The sequence below is a fragment of the Mirounga angustirostris genome, unplaced genomic scaffold (genome assembly GCF_029215605.1).
Source record: "Mirounga angustirostris isolate CCGP_5_RB_7025 unplaced genomic scaffold, mMirAng1.0.hap1 SCAF_2, whole genome shotgun sequence".
Taxonomy (NCBI): Eukaryota; Metazoa; Chordata; class Mammalia; order Carnivora; family Phocidae; genus Mirounga; species Mirounga angustirostris.
Genome location: NW_026991710.1, coordinates 60,909,395 through 60,935,045, shown reverse-complemented (window position 1 = coordinate 60,935,045; position 25,651 = coordinate 60,909,395). Strand labels below are relative to the sequence as shown.

At 43.8% G+C, this 25,651-nt stretch overlaps 3 protein-coding genes across 48 annotated transcripts in view; 1 reads left to right on the top strand and 2 right to left on the bottom strand.

Moving 5' to 3' along the window:
• CCDC158 (coiled-coil domain containing 158) overlaps positions 1–25,651 on the top strand; it is a 127,719-nt gene that overhangs the window by 94,373 nt on the left and 7,695 nt on the right. For 13 of the 41 annotated variants that reach the window (XM_064584609.1, XM_064584611.1, XM_064584613.1 and 10 more), the window contains 3 exons: positions 242–400; positions 2,119–2,218; positions 4,834–5,822. In XM_064584609.1, coding sequence (XP_064440679.1) covers positions 242–400; positions 2,119–2,218; positions 4,834–4,954 — 380 coding nt within the window. In that variant the 3' untranslated portion in view covers positions 4,955–5,822. The other 28 variants (XM_064584636.1, XM_064584637.1, XM_064584633.1 and 25 more) reach the window with 18 other exon arrangements.
• On the bottom strand, positions 7,262–11,733 carry STBD1 (starch binding domain 1). The gene is made up of 2 exons (XM_045880968.3): positions 11,090–11,733; positions 7,262–9,169 (listed from the first exon to the last, which is right to left on the bottom strand). The coding sequence occupies exons 1-2, from the start codon at positions 11,292–11,294 to the stop codon at positions 8,310–8,312; spliced, it is 1,065 nt and encodes a 354-aa protein (XP_045736924.1). The 5' UTR covers positions 11,295–11,733; the 3' UTR covers positions 7,262–8,309.
• FAM47E (family with sequence similarity 47 member E) overlaps positions 23,250–25,651 on the bottom strand; it is a 31,555-nt gene continuing 29,153 nt past the window's right edge. For 3 of the 6 annotated variants that reach the window (XM_045880963.3, XM_064584643.1, XM_045880965.3), the window contains one exon: positions 23,250–24,667. Coding sequence is in view for 4 of the 6 variants with exons in the window: in XM_064584643.1 (XP_064440713.1) it covers positions 24,647–24,667 (21 nt within the window). In the remaining 2 variants the exon portion in view is untranslated. The remainder of the gene's footprint in view (positions 24,668–25,651) is intronic. The other 3 variants (XM_045880962.3, XM_045880967.3, XM_045880964.3) reach the window with 1 other exon arrangement.

Sequence of the window (25,651 nt, the reverse complement as noted above, 5' to 3'; positions counted from 1 at the left end):
GTTAATATCCATTTAGATATACCCACATATTTATACTTTACTTTCTGTCTGGTATCATTTTACTCTTATGCCTTGAATTTTTCCTTTAATGGAAGTCTGCTGGTGATACATTCTCTCAGTTCCTGTTTTTCTGCAGGAACTGTTTGGGAACATTTTCTCATGAAAGTTTGACTTTTTAAGAGGTGCAATATACTATTTTTAGTTAATTCTGTCCTTTACTTTTGTTCTTGCCAAATTTTAGCAAGTCCATCTGTGAAAAATTCAGCTTCTCGTTCATTCCATTCTTCTCCTAAGAAGTCTCCAGTTCACTCACTCCTAACTAGTTCAGTTGAAGATTCAGTGGGTTCCACATCACAATATAGATCCACCAAACCTGTTCATTCACCTGATCCTGTTAAAGGTAAGAATGATTTGGTATCACTGATGAGATTAATTGATTTCCTGCTCTGGTGAATTGAAAGTTCTTTTCCATAATCAGAATTAATAAGATTTTACATGATGTTCTTATGTGCAAGCTCTAACTGATGCTCTTTAACTTAAGTGAGTCTTATTTAAATAAAACAGCTATTGTGTGTGCACGCGTGCACACACACACACACACTCACACACTCCTTAATAAATATGCAGAAATATTATATGTGAATATTTTCTCTTTCTTTCTCTGACATGAGTAATTAACTCCCCCCCCATTTTACTATAATTTGGGTCTTTTTTTATAAATGCTGTGACTTACCTTATTTACGTTCTTTAAAACCATGGCTCTCTTCAGTCTCAGCCTTCGTAAGTGCAAGTATCAATCATACAAACTTGTCAAAATGTTCTCATTTTTAAATTTTTAAGTTCATTTGTTATTTGCTCAGACAGATGAGAAAAATGGTTTGAGTTAGATTTAAGTGGACGTTAGGTATGTGTACGTAGATGTTGAATTGAATGTGAAATGTTTTTCCGTCTATGACAGCAGCGCAGGCAACCCCAGTGCTCTCAGGCAGCGTCCCCTTTGACGAAGGGTAAACTGGGCAAATTGTTGCATCACTGCTCAGGCAGCTTTTAGTCTTTAGGAATTCTCTGCCTCACACATTTCTAGATTCCCTCCAAAATACGAAAATCACAACCTAATCACAGATGTTAATACATTTTCTTTTTTACCATCTTTTTTCTGCATTTTGCCTCCTTCGTCCCTTACGTTTCTAAGTTATCCTTTAGTATTTTTAAAAACTTTAGAGCAGCAAATTCTTTAACTATTAGAGCAGGGACTTGCAGGAGTAGAACAATACTTCTGGTCACCTCATTATTAATTTGTGATTACCTAATAGCATGGCATTTTTTTCTATTGTCAGATACTCATCAAACACCATATATTATTTATGTGAAAACTATCTCGGGAACTGTTTTTCATCCTCTTGAACTAGAATAATTCTTAGATGATTGCCTTTAATACTAATATCTGCACAGAAAAGGGGCTTTTTTTTGATAGGAAAATGAGCCACCAAAAAATATTTTCAAGATTATACAGCAAGTCAGGGACTAAGATCAAAATTAAAACTTCAAGATTGCCAATCAATCTTTTTAGAGATTGGCAAAACTGAGCACACTTATTAGAGTTTAGCTGACATGCTTCTAGCCCCCTTCACCTGCCACTGCCACGTTCATTCTAGGCTCACTGCGGCCATGTCAGCGTCCGCACCCTTGCCCCCACCATGTAACACTGTCCTCACTCAGGGCACAGCCACCAACACGGGCACTTGGTCTCATGCACATTCAAAACTGTTGCCAGTGGCAGTATTAAATCTTGCTCTTCCAAACCCTAAGTTAACGGAGCTACTCAGGTTTGGTATGGAAAGCTGTCATTTATAATGCAGAACATATCATTAAATTTAAAGTATTCCTCTCACTCATCCCATTTAATGCTATGTAGTTAAATAACAATAAATCAGATTGGTTTGAAACAAATAAGCTAGTATTGCAATATTTAGATAAAACACTTTTTTATTTTTAAATAGTGTTTTAAAGTTTCCATTATTTTAAAGGGAAGGTTGTTTAACCTGTAATTGGAAGATTTCTAAAATACCGAACAGACTTTTAATATCACATCTAAGCAATTTTCTAATAGCTTCACAGTCTCAGCCAATAGAAACAACAGGAAAAACATGCAGGAAGCTTCAGAACAGACTGGAAAGCTTGCAAACTCTGGTAGAAGATTTACAGATGAAGAACCAAGGTACTGTGCACATTTCAGAGAGATCTTCCTTGCTCAAAGGAGTACTCACCTTCCCTTCAGGTTAAGCCTCCTATCTATAGAACCGCTGAAGAGGATATGGAATAAGCAATTCAGAAATCTTAGTCAAAATATGAAGGTCTTAGCCATGAGTAATCCCTGAATTAATTATTAATTAAGTAAGTAAGTAAGTACAACCCCGGGCAGGTCACCTAAGCCCCACTCTACTCTGTCATCTAATAGGGACGAGAACACTGCTCATCAACCCTCGGTAGCACACGTTTCAAGCAGTTTTTCACATGAGACTTTCCCACACACTGTCTTTCTTGTCCCTGTGAGGTCTGTACCAAGCATTTGTATGACAGTAGTCAGGATAAGATTGCAGTTGATAGTTAGAAGACAAAATAACCCTATTTCACCTTTACACAGGATTTAAATTAGCATAGGCTAGAAGAGACTGTGCCACCCAGTGAATCACTAAATAAAAAAGAGAAACTACTTTTAAATGTACTAAAGCTGTTGGATTGAGAAACTATCGTACTCTGCAGATGGGAGGCAACTTTTGGGGCATAAGTTCTAAGTGGGTGTTCCCATGGATGTGGGAGGTTATGGATATGTTCCATGGATTTGGGAGGGCTATCATGTTTTATGCTTTTCTGGTATAAATTCATGAATCCAGGAGCCTTTGTCAGAGAGAAATAATTTTGGAGTATACTTGTTATTCTTAGTCCATCTTTCCGTCCCTAGGGAATATAAGTTGCTAGATGAAGGATAATAAATATTTTTCTAAGAACAATTCCTTCTCAAGTAAATTTAACCTTACTAATAATAACAGAAATAACAGCTGCTATTAGTATTTACTGAGCACTTACCAGCTATGTGCCAGGCGCTGTACTCTGTGCTTGACTTACATTTTCTTTATGTGAGCCTCACAACAACACAGGGAGGTGGGTACTAATATCAGGTCATTTGAAAAGGAGGAAACTGAAGATCACATCACAGTCAGTCAGTAAGTTCTAGGTCACACAATGAGTAGTAGAGCTGGGACTTGATCTCTGCGATTGCTGATTCCAAAGCCCACTTTTTTTTTTTTTAATATGTTAAGGCTATACCAAATTGTTATTAGGGAAAACTCCAAATCCCTTCCGATAATCCCAGATCCCTATGTATATACATCAAGAAAAACATTTGATTTTAAGTTTATTGTGATTTTTTTAAAGGATGCATTATCTTATTGGCCCCGTTTTTATTCACATTTTGACTTCATTTCTGAGTATATATCTGAGTATACACTCAATATAATAATGTAATAACCTAAGTGGGAGACGTATCTGTTTAAAAAATAAAAAGACCTTTTTATTTGATGCATTGTCTGGATGGAATGTCTCTTGGAAATTATGAAACAGATATTTTGGAGAGAATTTTGGTAGCATTGATCAAAATTTAAATTGCACATATGTTTTGACCCAGAAATTCCACTTATAGCAATTAATTCAAGAGAAAATTGTACAAACACATAAAAGCCTGTTTACAAATAGCATTGTTTATGAAAATAAGAAAGCAACTTTTTAATTTAAATCCAATTAGCCAACATATAGTACATTATTAGTTTCTGATGTAGTGTGCAACAGTCCATCAGTTGCATATAACACCCAGTGCTCTTCTATCTTAATGCCCATCACCCAGTTACCTCATCCCCCCACCCCCCTCCCCAGCTTGTTTCCTAGAGTTCAGAGTCTCTTATGGTTTGTCTCCCTCTCTGATTTCTTCCCAGTCAGCTTTCCCTCCCTTCCCCTATGATCCTCTGCACTGAGAAAGTAGCTTTTTCTACTGAAGTGTAGTTGACAATGTTACATTAGTTTTGGGTGTAGGACATAGAGATTCAACTTCTCTGTACTTTATGCTGTGCTCACCACAAGTGTGGCTACCACCTGTCACCCACCATACAACGCAATTACTATACCACTGACAATACTATTCCCTTTGCTGTACCTGTCATTCCCATGACTGTTTCATTCCATAATCAGAAGCACGAGAAAGCCACTTTTTAAAATTTTATTTACTAACATGTTGGTACATTCATATAATGGAATACTGTGCAGTCATAACAAAACATGAGCTGAACTGGAAAAATGTTGACTTCTTTTAGGTGAATAAAGCAAGCTACAGAACAGCTCATACCACATATTTCCATTTGTGTAAAGCAAAGTGTGTGTGTGTGCGCGTGCGTGTGTGCGTGCACACGAATATATTCACCAAACTGTTTTCCGTGATGGCCTCTGAGGGGGGTTCAGCAGATTGGGGGAGCAGAGACAAATACTGACCTTCACCTTCGTCTCTCTTTGTGCCCTTCTGAGGGGTTCAAATTATTTACAGTTAGTATGTCTTACCTCTATAATAATTATGTTCATTTAAAACAACTGAAAGAGTAAAGATTTACCCTTAGCTATTTAATATCAGTCTTTTCAAAAATATGCTACTTTGAAATGTTTAAGAACTTCCTGAGCTCAGAACGTATCTATTCTATAGTAGCAAGCTGACCTTTTAAGAAGCACATTATAGAATTTAAAGCCAGAGCAGATGTTGCTAATCTAACTTTGTTTTATCAACATTTTCAGCAATGTCTTCAATGATCAGAAATCAAGAAAAGAGGATACAGAAAGTGAAAGACCAGGAAAAAATGTTACTAAAATGATACATTGCTTGCCTCTTCTTTACAGAAGGATGAGGCCCAATTAATTGTGGTGGTGCTTATAGATAGTGCCCTGTGTACTTTTTTTCTTTTTATGTGAAAATTGAATAAAAGATACCCTGTCCTGTAAACTCTATTTTGAAATAAACTATTCTTGAATGCTCTCACAGTAAAACTTTAAACTGTTCTAGCTAGATGTGAAAGAAATGCATACCTTATAAGGTATTAATTGGTGCTAAGACTAGTGTGCTGGAATAATTATGTGTTTTTTATTATCTTTACTGGTGCTTAAGCAATACTCTTTTCTGCTTTAAAAACAAAAACAAAAACTTCACATGCAAGTAAAATATGTGGTATAATGCCCAGAACAAAAGGACAAACTCCAACGTATTACAGGGATTCCTTTTGTGACCCTGAACTCACTGTTCCGTCTTTATCAATGAATGTCATCAGATAACAGAACATTGGGGCCCCTAATTAAAACTTTTGGAAAGGTTTCTCTATTACAGATTAATAACTACAAAGAAAGAAAGGAAAAAAATGTGTTCTTCAGCCAGTGGGTAACTTCTAGATTGAATGGATAAAATCTGCCTTGATTAGATTTTCTTAGATTAGGGGGGTTTTGTATGTGGAGTGTTTTCTAACACCAATAACCAATTCTCTGTGGACACCAGCTAGGTGTCCTAGGAGTCAATTCAATTCTAACACTAACTACCTGGCGTTATTATCAGAATTTCCAGGTTTAAGGATTCAGTCCCAAAAGACTTTATGCCCCCACTTCAGATGCAATTGCACGTCCTGGGCCACCCATACTTCTAACTGACCGGCTATGAATTGGAGTTCCCCCCAACCCCTCCTCAGTGTCACTAATTTGCTCGAACAGATCACAGAACTCAGGAAAGTGCTTTACTTACTATTACCAACTTATTTTCAAGGAAACAGCTCAGGAACAGCCACATGTAAGAGATGCACAGGGCAAAGTAGGACATTCTGGTACATGAAGGTTTCATGCCTCTCAGGGCGCGTCACCCTCCCAGGACCTAGATGTGTTTGCCAACCTGGAAGCTCATCCAGTCTTCTTCTGTGGAGCTTAATCTGCTGCCCCCCGCCCCCTTCTGAGATCGGTGGGTGGGGCTGAAAGTTCTAACCCTCTCATCTGTCTCTCTGGTCTTCGTGCCCAAGACAGCGGGACGATGTGGCAGGACAGCTGGCCAGAAAAGCCCGTACTCCTGTTGCACAGTACGGATGCCACTGGGGCACGGCTGCCCAGCTCGAGGCTCTCTCCCAGCCCTGCCTCCCCTCACATCTCCTGACCGGCTCTCCCTAGACTTGCCGATGGAGCAATATGCGGCACTTCCTGGCCGGAAGAATAGTAAGCGTTGGTGTCCTTCCTTACGTAATTTCCTCTTCCGTGAGCTGGGCACGGTGGACAGTGAGGTCCTGGGGGTGGCAGAGCCCCAGGACAGAAGCAGCCTGGGAGACAGTCTGCGAGGAGAGCCGCCCTTGTGCCAGGAACAGCCACTGCGGGCATTTAGTGAGCACGAAATAGGCTTCTGGTGCAGCCTTCTCAACACGTATGGTGTCTGTCTGTGAGAGCAGATGGCCTTAGGCCCAGCAGCGCTGATAGTCCGCTAAGGCCTCCGGTTTCTCCTCCGAAGGGCAGCGTTACACTCTAAGCCTGTCCAGTTTTATAACACTCTTTTAAAACACGAAGTTTGATATTATATGTATCTCTTACATCAATAGGTTTTACTGAAAGATTAATTTTTATTTCATCAGGTAATGATAAAATTGCTAGTGAAAGAACTCTAAAGATACTTTTATTGTAAACTGTTTTCCCTTTAATTTTACCTAATAGAAATGTTGGGCATTCTGTGAAGTAACAGTAAATGCCCTATGAAGACCTTACTGGTAGAATGTGAAATTCATTCTGGAGAATATAAAAAGTATATGTGAGTTTAACATACAAGTGCTACATGAGCCAAAAACTGTCCTGTTCTTTTAAGCACTTCCTAATACCATTTTCCATTGGGTTTATGCTCTTTTCAGCAAAGACCACCTGTAACTAGGATTAAATGCTGTGTTTCGCCAAAAGATGTTATACTTACTACAAGTTGTGTTAACATAAAAATTCAAGTACAGGCATGCATAATGTCCTTCCAAACAAAGGTAAAGTTTTTTTTTTTTTAATCTAAAACGTTTTCTCCAAAGAGAGGAGAAAAATGGACTCCTCTTGCCTCTGATGTTTGCTTTTTTTCTGCATGTCTGTTATTAGTGGAGGAAAATATTGCTATTTTATTTTACATCTAAGCTATTATGGTACTAAGGTTTAGACAAGTAATTCAGAGACTCAATAAAGATATTAAAACTCAGATTTTATTTGTTCAGTTATAATAAAGTTTAAATATTTTATTTCTTCTCAGAACAAAGATGTACTTCTGTATCACTGTCCTGTTATAATTTTGTTACCCAAGATAGCTACTGGTCTGAAAGGAGAGGGCAGGAGAAATGACTGCTATGGACCAGTCTATCTGTCAGTCCAGACCCGTGAGAGAGGAGGGGCAAGGGGAGAGACAGTCCTACAAAGGCCCTAGAGGTAAATGACGGCTGTGTCCCCCCCTGCAGTCAGGCTGTACCTGGACCTCCCAGGCCTCTAGGAGCATCATGCAGGACACCTCACTCAGCCTACACCTTAATGGCATTCCTGTTCCCTCTCCTCGTGGGCTCCTCCCAGTGACCCACTCTGACTAGGCCCCTTGTTTCTACACCAGTTTGCCATCATTAAGACAACAACTTACTTGCTACCTTCAAACCACAGCTAGCAGGTAAAATCAAGCAAAAAAAAACAAAACAAAAACACTGGGAAGTCTTCACATCCTTGCTAGTCATATTTGCGACCAGATATCTCTGATCACAGTTGCATATGGCATTAATTATTTTTAAATATAAAGTGTGCATGTAGTAAAGAGAGAGTTTCTCCAGTTGTACCAACAGGAAAGCAGCTCTTTTCGAATGAGGCTTGCTTCACTCCTGGGCTTAAGGATCAGCCAGAGGCTCAAGCTTGAACCCTGTGCAGCTGGGTGGTGTGTGTGTGTCCTGGCCAATCCACACCTGAGGCGTGGCCAAGTCATGCCCCAAGAGGACCAAGCCCTGAAGTGTAATGATGGATCAGCAAAAATCCACCCATCAATGCCATGGGGGAAAAAAGGCCACGCTCACTGAAAGCATTACCTACATATATATATTTCTGCACATTAGACAAAAACCACTGGCAAATTTGAAACAACGCTGATGGCTAAATTTGGAGTTCTACTTCCTTTATTTAAAATTATTCAATGTGCTCCACAAACTTAGCTTTTTCCAGATTCTGCAACAGCCTCTCTGGTACTTTGAAACACTGAATCAGTGAATCCCCCACCACTTCTGAACCACTTTATCCTCGTGGCCAGTGTCGAGGAACCTGTTGCTGCATTCTTCCCAGCGGGTAATCTCCCCATTGTCTACCACTACAAACTTCCATTCCACCACCGTATCTGTGGGCAGGGGCACAGAACGAAACCAGAACCCATCCTTGCTACGCTGGAGTGTGATGTAGGCCTTCCACCTCCCAAGACTCTCGTGGTCTCCAGTTATTGCAACGAATTGCGTCCCAGTGCTTGTGATATAATGCACCTGGAACTGGACACTGACTCGCTGAGACCCTGAAGACACCACTGCTATCTTTTTTCGGCTCACATCCACTTCCTGACCTCTTGGTTCCATAATAGTGCTTCTGTCACAGTCCATTCCCTGGTTTGGGCTTAACACTGGAGCCTCAAGACTGCCACCCAAACCGACATCTCCCCAAGATGAGTGCCTGGACACCACTTCCCAGTCCTCACTGTCGGCCCGGTCCTGACTGCTCAACTGTGCAAGGCTCACTTCTTTGGCTCTGTCAATGACCAGGTTGCTAGAATACAACTTTTCTGCAAAACAGGAAGCTACTTTAGCAAGTGCCTCTTGTCCTTTCTGGAATCCCCATCCTCCTATAGGAGATTCAAGGCTTTCATTTCTTGAAACTTCAGAGTAACCCCGAGAGTTACCAGTCTCCGATGTAGCTAGAGATTCTGTGTCTGGAAACTGTCCAGAAGGAACATGCTCTCTTGAACTGTCACAATCACTGTCTTTTCCAGAAGGACTCTGCAGTCTCCATGCTGCATCCTGTAAGTTACCATGGCCTTTGGTCTCTGAAACCAAACATCCATTGCTTTCTTGAAGATGCTCTAAAAAACCAAAGGGAAAATATTAATAGTGTTAGGCAGTTCTTGTGAGAAAAAAGGCTGAGAAAATAGGTTTAGTTATTGAAGACTTCACCACTAATCTACCTGCAGCTCACAAAATCCATCTTGATTCAAAATAAGTACTTAATTACGGAGTTCAGACACTAACTGAACCAACAGTGTACTCTAAGAATATGCATGCATATCCAGCAATAAAAGGCACATCAGGGTGCCCACACAAGAGTGTAAATGAAGTGGCAAGTTGTAGAGGCAGCCTTGTAACCCTGTCCTGGTCCCTGATCTCCGCAGTCCAGGCCACGGTGGCATGCAGCCATGTTGTTCAGCTTCTATCATCAAAAACTGCTGTTCCACCTTCGGGGCAAAGATCCTCGTGGCTACCCCACAGACCCTAAGAGTACACTTGTACTCCTAGGAACTGCATGCAGACCGAGGATCAGCTCTCACAGATGTGGGCAGATCCCCAGCTGCTGTTGCTCTGGGCAGATACAAAGGACGGCAGTGAATTGCTGGGCAAGAATTGGGGGTGATGGTGGGGAGAGAGGGCTGGTTTCTCCTTGCCAACCCCATATGCAGCAGGAACCTCTTCAACAAAAGGTAGGCTTTTTACATCCCCTCCCATTTTATACTTAAAAAAGAAAAAAAATGTTCTTGACACTGCACAATCCAAGCTCCCTAAAGGGTCAGTTTCCTTCTTGGCCACCTTACCGACATTCCGAATAGCTCCCTACAAGATCGAAATCTCCAAAGTCATACAATCAGCACAAGATGGGGCTTTTCTCTTGGGGTTGGGGGTTGGCCTTGTTTAATATATTACCTCTTTTTAATGGTGGAGTTGTGAGACATAAATATTACCCTGAATTCCCAGTCTTCCAACCTAAAACATGAGGCTGGCTTTCAGAAGAAGATAAATGAGCTCTTTGCTCATCCCAAACCAATCCCAGGAAAAGCACAGAGGCAGATTTTCAAATGGTTACACGTGAACACATACTCCACTAAAAATAAAGTTCCCAGACGTCATTTTCACCGTTCGGCTGGAGTCCAGGCATGGGCAGCTGGCCAAGGGAGGGCACTGAAAGCTAAGGGTTTCTGCCAGTGCTCTTACTTTGGCTAGTACACAGTTGCTAACATGTACACACACAAACCTGGATGTCAATTCTACTCATCGGTGTTGGGTCCTCTATTACGTAGGTCCCTTCCCGGGGTATTAGACAACCCTGTGCTGTCGGGGCCCATAGCTCTGAAATGGGTGGCCAGCATGCAGCCTTAAGGCTTCAGCTGAGGCTGTCACGACCAGAGTCCAACCTGAACTTTGCCTTCCTGACAGAAGCGTCCAGATAGCGGGAGGTGCTCACAGCCTGGGTGTTCCCAAACCCGGCTCTTCCAAGGGGTGAGGGATGGGAGGACGTGAAGTTATGGGATTGGGACTGAGAAAGTGTCCCTGCTCGGTCGGAGATTGAAGAGGGTTGTAGGATCCCCCTGAACCTAAGCACTCCTTTTGTAAGGCCCAGAAGGGGCGCCGCCGCTGCAGCCGCCCGCACTGCGCCAAGCGCCGCCAAGCGCAGGAGCCCGTTCCGCACCCCCGCCCCCGCCCCGCCTGCCCCGCCCCGGCCGGAGGGGCCAGACAGGTCCTCCCGGGCGGGCGCCGGGCGCAGAGACTCTGCCGGGCGCTGCCCTCGGACGATGGGTAAGGGAACCTCCGGGGCCTCCGCGAGGCGAAAAACCTGCCCGGCGCGTGCGCACCGGGGAAAATGCGAGGCGTGGGGAGGGTCGTGCCCCGGGCAGAGGAGGCTAGTCCGCGGAGAGGGGCCGCGAGAAAAACTCCAGGTGGGTTTTTTTTCCTCCCTCGGCGAACTTCAAAAGCTCCCTGGCAGATCTGCCCTCGAGACGTGGGAGGAAGAGTACCTGGTTTGGTGACCAGCTCCCGCCTGGAAGGTCCAGGGCTCAGTCCCCCGGCGCCATCCTGATCGCCTCCCGGAGCCGCAGCGTCCCCAGGAGGGGCGTCCTTCTGCTCCGCGTCGCTCTCCTTCCCCGTGTCCCTCAGCAGCCACACGAAAATCGCCCCGGCCAGGCCCCCTCCGACCAGCAGGGCGGACCAGACGGCGCCCATGGCTGAGAGGCTGCAGCTGCGGGAGGCAACGGCAACCGGGACCGGGGCTCGGGTCACGCAGGCAGAGCCACACCTACCCCGCCCGCGCCAGCCTTCTACGGTCCCGGCGGCCGGCGCTCCTGCGCGGAGCCCAGCCCTCGGCGACTAATACTCAACTTTCGCAGCCCCGCCCCACTGCCCGCCCCGGGGCTGCAGCCCCAGGCTCCGGCCGGGCGGAGACTCGACCGCCTCCTTTTCCAGCGTGTTCATTCCCGACCCCGCCCGTGGCTGGCGGGTGCATGGGTGCCCCGTTCCCCGTGTGGCCCGCGCGCGGAGAGAGCCCAAGTGCGCCCCGCTGCCGCGCGCCAGCCGGGCCCTGCCCCGCCGCCCTTCCTTCTCGCTCCAGCTGCCGGGGAGGCCGGCTCCGGCTTCGGCCTGCGCCGGGCACCTCGGCGCCTCCTCCGCGTGGCCTGTCAGCCGCGGCGCGGGCAGCCACGGACCGGGGCTTCCGGGAACTTAGACGCTGGAGAGGCCGACGTGCGTCGGGGAGGCGCGGGCTTGGGCTCTGGCTGGAGGGGTAGCGGGCCGGGTCGGGTGGGGCAGGCGGGGAGCACAGCGGCCGGCGGGCGGGGAAAGCCCTTTCGGCCGCCGGTTAGCTGCGCCGAGCTTCCCCCCAGCCTCCGCCACCCCCTGGTAAAATGAAAGGATTGGCCTGAGACCCAGCCATCTATCCCGGCCAGTCATCTCAACCACATCCAGCCGTTGCTTCTTCCTCGACCTCTGTGGGGGGGGGGGGGGGGGTGCAAAACGCGTACCCCCTTGTCTGGACTGGATGTTGCCCAGGGACAAACTCCTACAAATGGGTTTATTAATAAAAAACAGCAACCCTCTCTGTTAAGCGCTGTGTGCCAGGTAATGTATGTGTTTCATTTGATCCTCACAAGCCACCCACCATGGGAGCTAAGTAAGAATTAGACACACTGTCTTCTCAATTCACTCTGTTGATCTGACAGCTTTACACACAGGCTTCGAGCTGCTAATTCCCACGTTTGTGTCTGCAGCCGGAGCCTTTCGCTGGAAGCGCATTTCTACACCCGGCTGCTAAGGCCACAGCTGGCTAATACCGCCTGGGAATAACCAGTAAAATGGCTCCCTCTGGTAAGGCGAATCGTTCCAGTGTGCCCCATGTTCAGGCACACAGCAGCCCCTGACCCGGTTCCTGGAGGGCTGGTGCGAGCCTCCCTCGGGTCACAACTCCTACGGTCCTAAGGGAGGGGGGAGGGCGACGGTGGGGGACGGCACTGGGCCTCTCTTCCTGGACGCTAACAGCTCAACCCCAGCTCCCTGGGGTCTGACTCCCTGTCTTCTCCCCAGGCCCGCTGCTTGCCCCGCCTCCCTCATCTCGGAAGGAGTGGCGACCACATCCTTCCCCAGGGCTGGCACACCAACAACTTGGAGTCGTCCTCCGCTCTCTTTTCTTCCCCTCTCCCAGTAGGCAGAAAGTAGCAAACTGCCACTCTTTCTTCAAACTACGGTATGAAGAATTCTACTTCTCTGCTGTGACACCCTGGTCTGCCACCAGCATCTCTCACTTGGATTACTGCCGTCACCTCCGTCTGCGCTCCCTGCTTCCACCCTGGAGACCCTACAGGCTACTCGCCAAAGCAGCAGTCGGGATCATTGGTAAAACATCCCCTGAGCCTCTGCCCAGGACCGTCCAATTGCTCTGTAGCTCATGACAAAAAGACCTTGTTAGTTTGCAGCTTCCTCAGGAGCTTCTCACGTGTGATCTGAAGCCGGCGCTAGTGTGGTTTGGAGACCCAGGCAAACCACTCCAGATTGGTAGGTGGCGATTTCAGTAAGCAGGGGAATTGGGGGGCTTGTCCTGGGCCCGGAAAGATGAGTGGATGAGTCTGCAGACATGCATCCAGACAGCTATCCTTTCTCACTCACCCTCTGCAGGTGTTTGCACAAGGCTCATCTGCCCTGTGAGCCCTTCCCTGATAATCCCAATTTAATTACAACCCCCTCCTCCTTATAACCTTATTTGCTTTATTTCTCTCCATAGCATTTAGGGCATCACTTCTTTTTTTTTTTTTTTTTAAGATTTGATCTTCTTTTTTTTTAAGATTTTATTTATTTATTTGACAGAGAGATAGAGGGCACAAGTAGGCAGAGTGGCAGGCAGAGGGAGAGGGAGAAGCAGGCTCTCTGCTGAGCAGGGAGCCGGACGTGGGGCTCAATCCCAGGACCCCAGGATCATGACCTGAGCCGAAGGCAGCCACTTAACCGACTGAGCCACCCAGGCACCCCATAAGATTTGATCTATTTATTTGAGAGGGAATGTGAGCTAGAGAGAGCACAAGTGGGGGGAGGGGCAGAGGGAGAAGCAGAATTGGATCCGATCATGACCAGAGCTGAAGGCAGATGCTTAACCGACTGAGCCACCCAGGCGCCCTAGGGCATCACTTCTAATACACTGTAATATCCATGATTTGTTCTGGTTGATTTCTTTCTTTATCCTCAGATAAACTACCTGAAAGGAGGGTTTATTGTCCTTTGTCTTCTGCTAAATTCCTGGCACCTAGAGCATTCCCAGAGTGGTCCCTCAAAAAGTACAGATTGAGTGAATGGATTAAAAGCTCCATGTATACTCAGCCATCAGAAAGGATGAATACCCAACTTTTACATCAACATGGACGGGACTGGAGGAGATTATGCTAAGTGAAATAAGTCAAGCAGAGAAAGTCAATTATCATATGGTTTCACTTATTTGTGGAACATAGGGAATAGCACGAAGGACATTAGGAGAAGGAAGGGAAAAATGGGGAGGGGGGAATTGGAGGGAGAGATGAACCATGAGAGACTATGGACCTGAGAAACAAACAGGGTTTTAGAGGGGAGGGGGGAGGGGGGATTTGTTAGCCCTGTGATGAGTATTAAGGAGGGCACGTACTGCATGGAGCACTGGGTGTTATATGAAAACAATGGATTGTGGATCACCACATCAAAAACCAGTGATGTATTGTATGGTGACTAACATAACAATAAAATAAAAATTAATTAATTAATTAATTAATTAAAAAGCTCCATGTATTCCCAGGCTAGAGCTTAATGCCATCTTCTTCATATAGGTTCTATTTGCATTTTTTAGCACAATGTAGACACTACTTTTTTTCTGTCAAGTAGGTTTCATGTCTTAAACTATTTAGAAGTCAATGATGAACTTTTTAAGACCTCTAAAATTTAAAACCACTAGCAACCACCCATTCATCTCAATCCAGGCAGCTTTAAGATAAAAAAAAAAAAATCTTGCAGTAAGTTGAAAATAATAAAAAGTGATATCAAAGGTATATTTTTAAGAAAATGAATGTCTTACTAATTCATTCGTAAGTCATAAGACTATTATAGATCTATTTTTTAATAGAATTTTGTAGAAAATTTTAGAATTATTCTATCTCCTTTTGTCAAAGTAAAACTTGATGTCATAGGACATAGGACAAGGACATAGGATGTCCTTGAATTTTACAAATTCTAAAGCCAATAGAGTGGTTTTATGAATAGTATGAAAATTCTTGAACATTTTCTTTTTATTTCCTCACTGATAACTTTATGAGCTGCTCATTGGTCAAAGTTTCTTTTTTTTTTTTTTTTTAAAGATTTATTTATTTATTTGACAGAGACAGAGACAGCGAGAGCAGGAACACAAGCAGGGGGAGTGGGAGAGGGAGAAGCAGGCTTCCTGCTGAGCCAGGAGCCCGATGTGGGACTCGATCCCAGGACCCTGGGATCATGACCTGAGCCGAAGGCAGTCGCTTAACCAACTGAGCCACCCAGGCGCCCCTCAAAGTTTCTTTATCAATGTGCTCACAAATGAAGTCCCAGAGGATCTGTAAAATCATAGAAGGCAAGCCCCACTATCCATTTCTAATAACTAGAAGGTTCTTAGTAAAGATTTACTGTTGTCATCAATTGCTGTTTATTAACATATAACCAATAAATGATACAGTTCTTTCCACCCATCAGAATTCTTTTTACTTTGTATCAGCTTTCTCATGCAACATTTTAAAAGAACATTATTTATTTGGCCTTCCTTTTGGCTTTTCTAAACTTAAATGTTGACTCATTGATTTCTGTGTTGCTCCTTTAAAAAGAAAAAAAAAAGCAATACTCCACTCACTACCATATTTCTTGGAAGTTTGTGGCTACATAATCTAAAAACATGCTTCCCACACTAACGGTACCATGTTTATCACTATATGGGTGCAAATAGTGTTGCCTTTATGTGGAAGTCTTTGAGCCTAGGGAGATGGAAACAGAAAAGGAAAGCAGATTCAGTAGAAGCGGGAGGAAGATGACGCATTCTGCTGGGATGTGTTAAACTTGAGCCAAGAGCAGGCAGCTGGAACTGGGGGCATGTTGTTTAATGAGAAATTGGAAATTCCTCACAGAGAGGGGACAGTGAAATCTGTGGTAGAGATTAACGTTACAAAGGGAAATCAACGTGCTTCAGCCATAGGCATAATTTCAAGAAAACAGATTGGAAAGCTGCCTCCCTATGGCTACTTACGTTGCTATTATGTCTTTATATTACATTTTAGGGGTCATAATAGATATAGATATGGGTGGATATTTTAAGGTTTTATATGTGTCATATATATATATATCTCATATATATGTAACTTAAAAATGCCCAATATGCATATTAGGGAGTCAATGATGGACTTCTAAAGGCCAGTTATATTTATTTTTACTTATATATGTTAATATATCTATATGTATGTGTATACTTTTATGTAACATTATTTTTTTTCTTTAACTTCATGCAAGAAAAGATTTCTCCCTCCTGTGTGTGGAAGGATGAAGACAAAACAATTAAAAGCAGCTTTGTTTGCAAGGCCAGGGGATTAAATAGGATGGGACGGAAGAGTTAGGGAAGAGAGAGAATAGGGAGACTTGTTTCCAAAGTCCGTGCAAGAAGGTGGTGGGGAGGGGAGAACAGGGGTGTCGCTCAGCAGAATTTAAGAGGATAGAGGACTAAAAAGAAATGGGTGGATTTGACCTATACGAGGTCTTCGGTGACTTCAGTATTTGTGAGGGTATGCACTCTGTTTTGGAAGGCTGAGGTATAAATGGGGGGAAGGCTATGAAGTCCAACTTTCATAGGTTAGCCTTCTCTCAGGAAATCTGGAGGCAAGGGGTAGGAGAGAAATAGAAGTGTCCCTTAAGACCAGAACAAGGTCCAAAGGAAGTTCTCTCAGACCAAGAAAGACCTACCTGGGCATGATTGTAAGGAGGAAAGAGCCAGTGAAGACTGAAAATTAATAAAAGGAAACCTCCTTTAAAATGGAGTCGGGAGGAGAGAAGCGGGAGCTCTCTCAGCCTACCACCTGTAGTCAGCTGGTGACGCAACAGGAAGAGAAGGACCCAGCGGTGATTCTATTTGAGCGCCTACGGCACTAGCCCAGCAGGAGGAAGAAATGTTTCTCCTTCCGCGGCAAGAGTCCCGCCAATGAGACTGTCACAACTCAGCCAAGGAAAAGCCATTATGCTTCCACTTCCCAGTTTCCTCCAATGGACTTTTTGTTATTAATAGACCTCCCAGCTGCCCCCCTTTCCTCTATGAAAGGGTGTTCCTCTTCTTTGTTCTTCAGACTAGCCTCTGGTTTTGCTGGCTTTGATTGTTTCACATTGCAATTCTCTACTATTCCGGAACAAACCCATTTTGCTGGTAAAGTAACTGGCAGTGTTGGTTTTAAGGCTAAGACCACACCTGAAGATGTGAGGACAAGCTTCACGGCAATCCCATAAGGGAAGAGGAAGGTGGCTCCGAAACACCAGGGGAAGGGTTGGCCTGCGATGAATGAAGGAGAGGAAACAGGCATGCAAAGAGGAAAGAATGAACAGAAGAAACAGTTGAGGTACAAAGGAGGCAGGGAGTGAGGACGTTATCAGCTGAGTGAGAGAAAGGAGGTCCAGCTGAGGTTTGAAGGAAAGCAGAGGAAATCGCCACTGAGAGAAGAGATCACCTGTTGGGAGACCTGTCCTTCCTGGATCATGTTGAGTCTTCAGTCCTGGGCCTCTGCTGTGCTCCGAGCTTCCCTGACCTTCCAGGGCCCTCACCCCCACTCAGACCCCACCTAACTGTCCAGCCGACCAGACAACCACTTCCCAGTTCCTGTCTACACCTCCCTCCCCTCTGGCTGTGATCCACTCTGCAACCACTCCAGACTTAATCCTCCTACAGAGCAGCTCCCCACAGGGCATCTCCTGGGTCTACCAGATTAACTTCAACCCCACTGTAGCCTTCAAGGTCTCTATGACACAGTCCCAAGGACCACTCCAGGCCATTCTCTTACCATTGATCTGCACTCCAGCCAAACTGGGACTCTCCCGCTGGAACCTTCACTCATTAGTCTAGAGATTTCCTAGAAGCCACTTAACTTCCATGAAACCTCACCCCAGTCCACAGTCCCATTCCCCAGCCCCCAGCCCTCAAACTGATATGTTGGCAGACTTCGAAGAAAAGAATTACATATTGTAACTGTCTTAGAAATAAAATAGGTTTTCTGTGTTGGTATAATTATTTTCGTAGTTTATCTCATCCCCATACTAGATCATACATTCCTTGAGGGCCAGAGTTCATTTATTCTTTGTGTTCCCTGGAATACAAAGTCTATTATCTAAGAGGCCTTTTAACTCTCCTTTTTTCATTGAATACCCCGTGTATACTGGCACTAGGCTAAGTGCTTTATAAGGATGATCTCATGTAATGCCCCGAGAGATGTAAGCTACTCAAGGTCAAAAAGCTGCTGGGTGACTGAGCTGGGCTTTGAACCCAGTATTTGACCTCCCAGGACCCAGGCTCTGAAACTCTAGCTATGCTGAATCCTCACGGCTGACTACTAAACCATGTCCAAATTTCAAAGCATACATTTTAGAGGTGAAGGTGCAAATGTGGATGTGTGACACCAGAGAATGCCTCTGGGTGGTATTCCAACATTTACAATGAATTTCAGCCTTGTTCCTAATTTATAATCACTCTCTCCGCAAGCCATCGCCTCCTCAGGGAGCTGTACTCACCACCACCAGCACCTGTCTGCTGCTGTCAAGCCTCCGGCTTCTGCTCCTCCCCAGAACATGAACCACAAGCCAAACCTTTCTGCAAAGCAGTCACATGGGAGCTGCCCAGTTTCAGATTTCACAGGGACATTTTCTAACTGCAAATGTTTGCAAACCTCTGACTCATCTTAGTTCCAGAATAGACTCAATGCGGAGATCTCTTCTGTGAAATGATGAAGCCTTTAGAGAAAAGGGAAATCTGTGTTGGGAAATCCAGCTCACTGTATTGAAAGAAAGTTAGATTACAACTTGGTGGACTCCTGATGGAATAAAGCACTACCTGTAAATGGTAAAACTACTACAGAACTACAAAAACCACTAATAGCTAATTGAACAAAATCCAGGAGACTATCACTGTGATATTGCATAATATAGGAGGCCAAAATATTTCTTGACCTTATCAATATAAGGCTAATCATTGAAGGATGCCATAGACAAAGTTAGCAGACAGATCCAGATGGGGAGATTTTTGTGTTATTAAAACTGACAAGGGAATAATATGTGGATCTATGGGGACGCCTGGGTGTCTCAGTGGGTTAAGCGTCTGCCTTCGGCTCAGGTCATGATCCCAGAGTCCTGGGATCGAGTCCCACATCGGGCTCCTTGCTCAGCAGGGAGCCTGCTTCTCCCTCTGCCTGCCGCTCCCCCTGCTTGTGCTCTCTCTCTCTCTCTGACAAATAAAAAAATTTTTTTAAAAAAGTGTGGATCTATAATGAACTCCGACAGATTGCCAAAAATTGAAAACAAAAACATATGGGGCGCCTGGGTGGCTCAGTCGGTTGAGCAACTGCCTTCGGCTCAGGTCATGATCCTGGAGTCCCGGGATCGAGTCCCGCATCGGGCTCCCTACTCGGCAGGGAGTCTGCTTCTCCCTCTGACCCTCCCCCCTCTCATGTGCTCTCTCTCTCATTCTCTCTCTCTCAAATAAATAAATAAAAAATCTTAAAAAAAAAACCCATAAACTCCAATGTAAAATGTATAGGGGATGCTTTTCCCTGGGGTCTAGAACAGTGCCTGGAACATAAAAGGCATGTACAGTAATTTTTAGTTAAATAAATGAATGGCTAGCAAAAAGGTGCAGGAATACTGGTAAACAGATAAATGCAAATTAAAACGATGATATTATACCATTTTACATCCAAATATTAGAAAGAAGATGTGATGTTGCCAATGAGAGTAAACAGGTAGAAACAATCTGGAGAATAATCTGGAAGAATTTTGTGAAATTTAAGTATTCATATACCCCATGACACAGTAATCCCACTCCTGAACATGTTCGGCCCAGGGAAAATTTTGCACAAGACACACAGTGTTATTTGGGGCAACAGTAAGTTTAAGGTCACCTAGCTGCCCATCATGGGGAAATAGCTAAGTAAAACATGGTGGATGCCTATGAAATACTACGCAGTAGGGCACCTGGGTGGCTCAGATGGTTGAGCGTCTGCCTTCGGCTCAGGTCATGATCCCAGGGTCCTGGGATCGAGTCCCACATCGGGCTCCCTGCTCCTTGGGAGCCTGCTCCTCCCTCTGCCTCTCTCTCTCTCTCTGTCATGAATAAATAAATAAAATCTTTAAAAAAAAAAAAAAAGAAATACTACGCAGTAGACAGACCAATGAACTAGAGCTACACATTGCAACATAATTAAGTCTTAAATACATGAGGGTGACAAAAGGTAAGAAACAATAAGATTTCTAGCACAATAACATTTATGTAAGTTGAAAATACTCAACACTACAGAGTTTCAAAAACACATGCATATTTAAGGTCAAGTATTTAAACAGATTAAAGAGAGTAACTGGTGGGCAGGAGGAGGGTTGGGGTAGCCAATTCTCTTCATTCTTCACCCCTAACATCTTTCCTAGCCTTGAATCTTGCCATCAGTAATGTGCTAGAGACAGTCTGTACCAGATCACAAAAGTCAATTGAGAAATTTTCAGGAATTTCGTGAGCTGGTTGGTAAACACAGTCATTATTAAAACTTAAATATCCTTATAAATAAATTACATTAACAACAAAGGTAATAAAAACTCAAAAACTTATCACGCTGTAGTTATTAACAACATTTTATTAGTATCTATGGTCTTGAAGTTACTTACATCTCCTATCTGGGCGTTGGAAATAATATATAATGGTACGCTACCTGCGCTTCTCTTTGGAGTTTGAAGCCAGATTTAGATGTGCTGTTTCAGCTCATTTCTTCGGTCAGCTCAGAGGTAACAGCTTTGAGGGCAGCTTGAAGCAAGAGAAGGCTTGTAGCCGGTCCAGGAAGCTCTGCCCTCTGATCCAGTGAATCCAGTGTACTTGAAACGCTTGTGGCAGATAGGGCTGCCGCATGGCGCTTTGGCACGTCCAGGAAGGCAAAGCGGAGCACAGGCCCCCAGGGGTTTGCAGCCCAGCCGTGAACTCTGTGGCATATAACTGTTCTCCTTTTGAGAGGCCAATCTTGGTTTGTTGCTTGGCACCAATAAATACAGCAGCCTGTTCATGAGCCATTAGGTAACCAAGCGACTGATGCCCATTATAAACTCGGGGTCATCTGATCCACCAAGACATCAAGTCAGCTAACATTTAGTGTGTCTGTACTGTGTGCCAGGCACTGTTCCATGCACTTTACTTGTAACATTTCCTTTCATCTTCACAATTCTGGGAGGCAGTTCTGTTATTATTGCTATTATCCCTGCTTCAGCTGAGAAAACTGATACAGAGAGAGGAGAAGTGATTTGCCACCTAGTCATATAGCTCATAAGTAGCAGAGCTTGGTTTGCACCCAGACCCTCTGGACCCAAAGTCCACATGTTTAATTACCAACTTATATGGCTTCTCACGATCAAGTGGAAGTTCTCTGTGTAGGACTGCGCTTGAGCAGAAATGGAAGACACGACAGATTGCATGCATGGCGTGCTCAGTCCTACCATACTGCTGCTCTTCCTCTGCCTACACATCTGACCCAGGGATGCTCGCGAAGCCCAGGGGACTGAACAAACAACCTGCCCAAGACGATGGCAGTGCCACAACGCTCTAGTCCAACTCAAGGCTGGCCCTGAAGAACAACTGAGGAGAATTTTCCAGTAGGCAGAATTTTTAGCATTTCATCCCGTTGACCACTTTGTCTGAAAGGAGACATGGCCTGGGGTGCATATATCGCCTGTACTGGACAGAAACTGATGGTGTAGCTGGGTAGCCGGACTGGGAAGGTCATGAATGCAAGGCTGATGGTAACAAAGATGTCTGGGGAAGAGGCGTTCAGGGGATCTCTCAGAACGGATCCTCTAGAGTATGAGGATATTTGGTTCTTCATGAACACCTGCTGAAGGTCTCCGCTGTAAAGGAAGCGCTCAGTAATCACGTAAAAAGGCTAACCTAGCCTTAGCATGTCAGCCTACGTCTTTCCCCAGGCACTCCAACGGTGCCTGGTGATCTCGTGAACAAAGTGGGCATGTGCGATGCGTTGAAAATACCAAGGAATTCTGAGAAAAGTGGCTTTACTGGAATAGCTACTTTTTCTGGATTTGGATTTGTGTTCCTGTTGAACAAACCTCTGCCCACACCAACATTCATAGATTTACTGAATGCTTATTCACCACCATGGTATTCCACCCCACATTGGCTCTCACTAAGTAACTAATTTTACAGGAATGGGCTGACACTATGGGGTTCATGCTTCTGTCATGTACTCCATCACCGTAAAGTGACCTCACAGAGGGCATGGCAAAGACTCGTTCACAGCACAATTGCTATGTAGTCAGTCCAGCAGATTACTGAGATGAAATTGTGACAGACCCAGAGGATGAAAGGTCATCACCCAGAGATTTTGTATTTGAAGACGATGCAGTCACTCACAAAACTTTGGGACTCAGTATTCTTTTAATAAATTCCCTTTTTGATTAAATTTTACAGAGTGGGTTTCATAGAGAAAGATCTCGAAGGATATATTCCAGTGAGTGAAGAGTGGTTATTTCTGACTTTGTAGGAATTAGTCATAATTTCTATATTCTGTTAGTTTATATTTTCTGATTTTCCTAACATGAGCATTAACCTTTTTAACAAGAAATCATTTTTGGAAAATTAATTTTAAAATATATATCATCTTGAATTTCCGTTAAACTTTATGACTTATGACCTTATCTTTAGGTACACATTTATTATCAAGACTAACATGCCTAAAAAGGGAAAAAACTTGAGTAAGCTTTATTCAAAATTAAAGAAAATAATATTCGAAAGAAAGAATAAAGGTGGTGTTCACTCAAGACCAGGGAAAATAATACTATGGGGAAGTGCAATAGGGTAATTCTGCCTTTTTTTTTTTTAAGATTTTATTTTTAAGTAATCTCTATACCCAACGGGGGGCTCGAACATGCAACTCTGAGGTCAAGAGTCCCATGCTCCACCGATAGAGTCAGTCAGGTGCCCCAGAGTAATTCTGCTTTTATTTATGGTTTTATTTATTTTTTACAAATAGTTAATATAACTATGTAATATTGACAATGCTACAAAAGTGTGAGAAGACTATGTGTGACTATTGATCTCACCACTGATAGGATATGTAAGATATTGATTAACAGAAGCAGACAGCCATTGTGAAATGTTTTTTTTTTTTTAAAGATTTTATTTATTTATTTGACAGAGACAGAGACAGCGGGAGCAGGAACACAAGCAGGGGGAGTGGGAGAGGGAGAAGCAGGCTTCCCGCTGAGCAGGGAGCCCGATGTGGGGCTCGATCCCAGGACCCTGGGATCATGACCTGAGCCGAAGGCAGTCGCTTAACCAACTGAGCCACCCAGGTGCCCCAGTTGTGAAATGTTTTTAAGTATTAAGTATGAACTTTATGGATGTTGCCAAGTCAAAGATGTATATCCATGGGACACTCATAAATTTTATTTAAGGTTTAAAATGAGACAGAGAAATAACCAAGTATGTAGTAAATACAATTGGTCTAATCATCTTTCCAAGATTCTTCTATGCTTGAGTTATTTTACAGAAGTCTTATTACACTCACATTTATGTTCCTTCCTGATATACATCTTCTCAAGGAACTTTAAAAAAAAAAGTAAACCTTCATTAGATTGGCAAACAAATATTGTACAGTCCTGCCCACAATCACTACCATACGCAAATTCACAATTTCACACTCTGACATATATCCTTCTAGTACTCAAAATCCCGTGTTGACAATTGGCCATGATAAATGTGAGACTTTGGAAGCTATTTGTACAGCATCAGAAATACCTAAATCTAATTCCCATTTGTTCTGTGCCCAAGTCCAGCCCAGCTCAGCTCAGCAAAGCCTCGTGCTGCTCATCCCTTCTATTAAAAACCTGGGACCCATCTGTGTAGCAGACAGAATGAAGCTGAGGGTAATGAATAGAGTAGATAATCCAGCAGCAGATACTGGAATGTGTATAAAGTACCTGTGCTCATGTAACATATATGAATGTGTATGTACAGTGCATCCAGACCTCACGTGAATAAAAAGAGAATGAATGTTTATATATATATGTGTATATATATACACACATATACGTATATATATTTAAATAATGACATTGAAAACATATAATATATATACTAAATACATTCCCTCCTCTCTTTCAGTCGAAATTTTATTGATAAAATAGAGGATATAGGATGTAAGAATAAAGGAAGAAAATATATTCCAGGGTTTTGAATGACAGGTGTTCTCAGAGGACTCAGCTGTAGTCAGGGGCATCATCTCTCTCTAGGTAATGCAGCCAAAAGAGTACAGCCGGTGTGTCAGGCGTGCTTCTTTTTGCCCAAAATTGAACTAAATGTTCATCAACAAAATGGACTAAACCAACAAGGGACAAATCAAAATTTTTTTAAAAAGTGTTCTGCCACTAAAAAAATGTTAAGACAGAACTGAATTATTATAACAGCAAACAAGGAGATATATATATATCTCCTATATATATGGTCCTTGGCAAGAGGAATATATATATATATACACACTTATATATATACACATGTATCATATAATTATATTTATGCTCAAGTATATTTACATATGTTATAAAATATATAATATGTGCAATTAGGTAATTAGACAAAATATAATAAACATAGGGGTGCCTGGGTGGCTCAGTCAGTGAGTATCCAACTCATTTTCAGCTCAGGTCATGAATTCGGGGTCGTGAGATGGAGCCCCGTGTCAGTGGGGGTCTGCTTGGGATTCTCTTCCTCTCCCTCTGCCATTCATGGAAAAGAAGAAATCCAGTATTGCATTTCCTGAACTTCATGTTGGCTGCACGGCTTCCTAAAGACACATGGGATGTGCACACAGAGGACACTGGATAAATGCATGACTTAATAGCTACAACTTTGGCAGCCTGGCTAGCTGGTTTCTTGCTGTGGTGACAGGGCTGGTCTGGGCACAGAACTTTAGGCTCTGAGGCCCTCCTGCTAAAAATGGTCTGCTCTGCCAACCTCCCACCCCACCCATGTGGCACGTGGCCTTCCAAGCATGGCCGCTCCACGTGGGAAGCAGCTGGGGCTAGCTTTACAAGTTAAGAGAGGGGAAACTACATGGGAGGTAAGAAAAAGTGGGGAAAACACAGAAGATACTGGTGGGCCCCTGGAAAGTGAAATTTTGCCCTGTTCTGTTTCCACACAAGGCTTACCCCATAGTACAACACTATTGCGAATCTCAATTCCATTTTGTCCTGACCCAAGCCATAGCTCTTTGTCCTTAGATGTGGAAGTAAAAGACACTCAAAGACTTCCTAGAGACTTCAGAGTGTTCGAGTGACAGAGTTTGCAAGGTACATGCCCTGCACATAGACCCCTTTCACTTTGGTCCCATTAAGGCCAAACTCAAGGTAGGTAAGTGAATAGGAAGACAGCACCTCTGAGAGCAGAAACCAAAGAGGCAGAATAAAAAAAGCAAAAGCCAAATCCCATCTCTGGGCCTTTGTCTGGGGAAAAGCATGCCCTTTCTTCCAGGGGCCTGAGTCCTGGTATGAGAAGTACAGTTGACCCTTGAACAATATACTACGGGGGTTAGGGGCACCAGCCCCCCCCCCCCCACTCAACTGAAAATCCATGTATAAGTTTGACTTCCCAAAAACTTTACTAATAATCTATACTGTTGATGAGAAGCCTTACTGATAACATAAACAGTTGATTAACATGTATTTTGTATGTTATATATGTTATATACCATCTTCTTACATTAATGTAAGCTAGAGAAAAATGTTATTAAGAAAGTCATAAGAGAAAATACATTTTTAGTATTGTACTG

Coding starts and splice junctions, on each gene's coding strand:
- STBD1 (XM_045880968.3), bottom strand. CDS start 11,294: ATGGGCGCCGTCTGGTCCGCCCTGCTGGTCGGAGGGGGCCTGGCCGGG. Junction 9,170..11,089: donor GGAGCTGGTCACCAAACCAG/GTACTCTTCCTC, acceptor TTGGTTTTTTAG/AGCATCTTCAAGAAAGCAAT.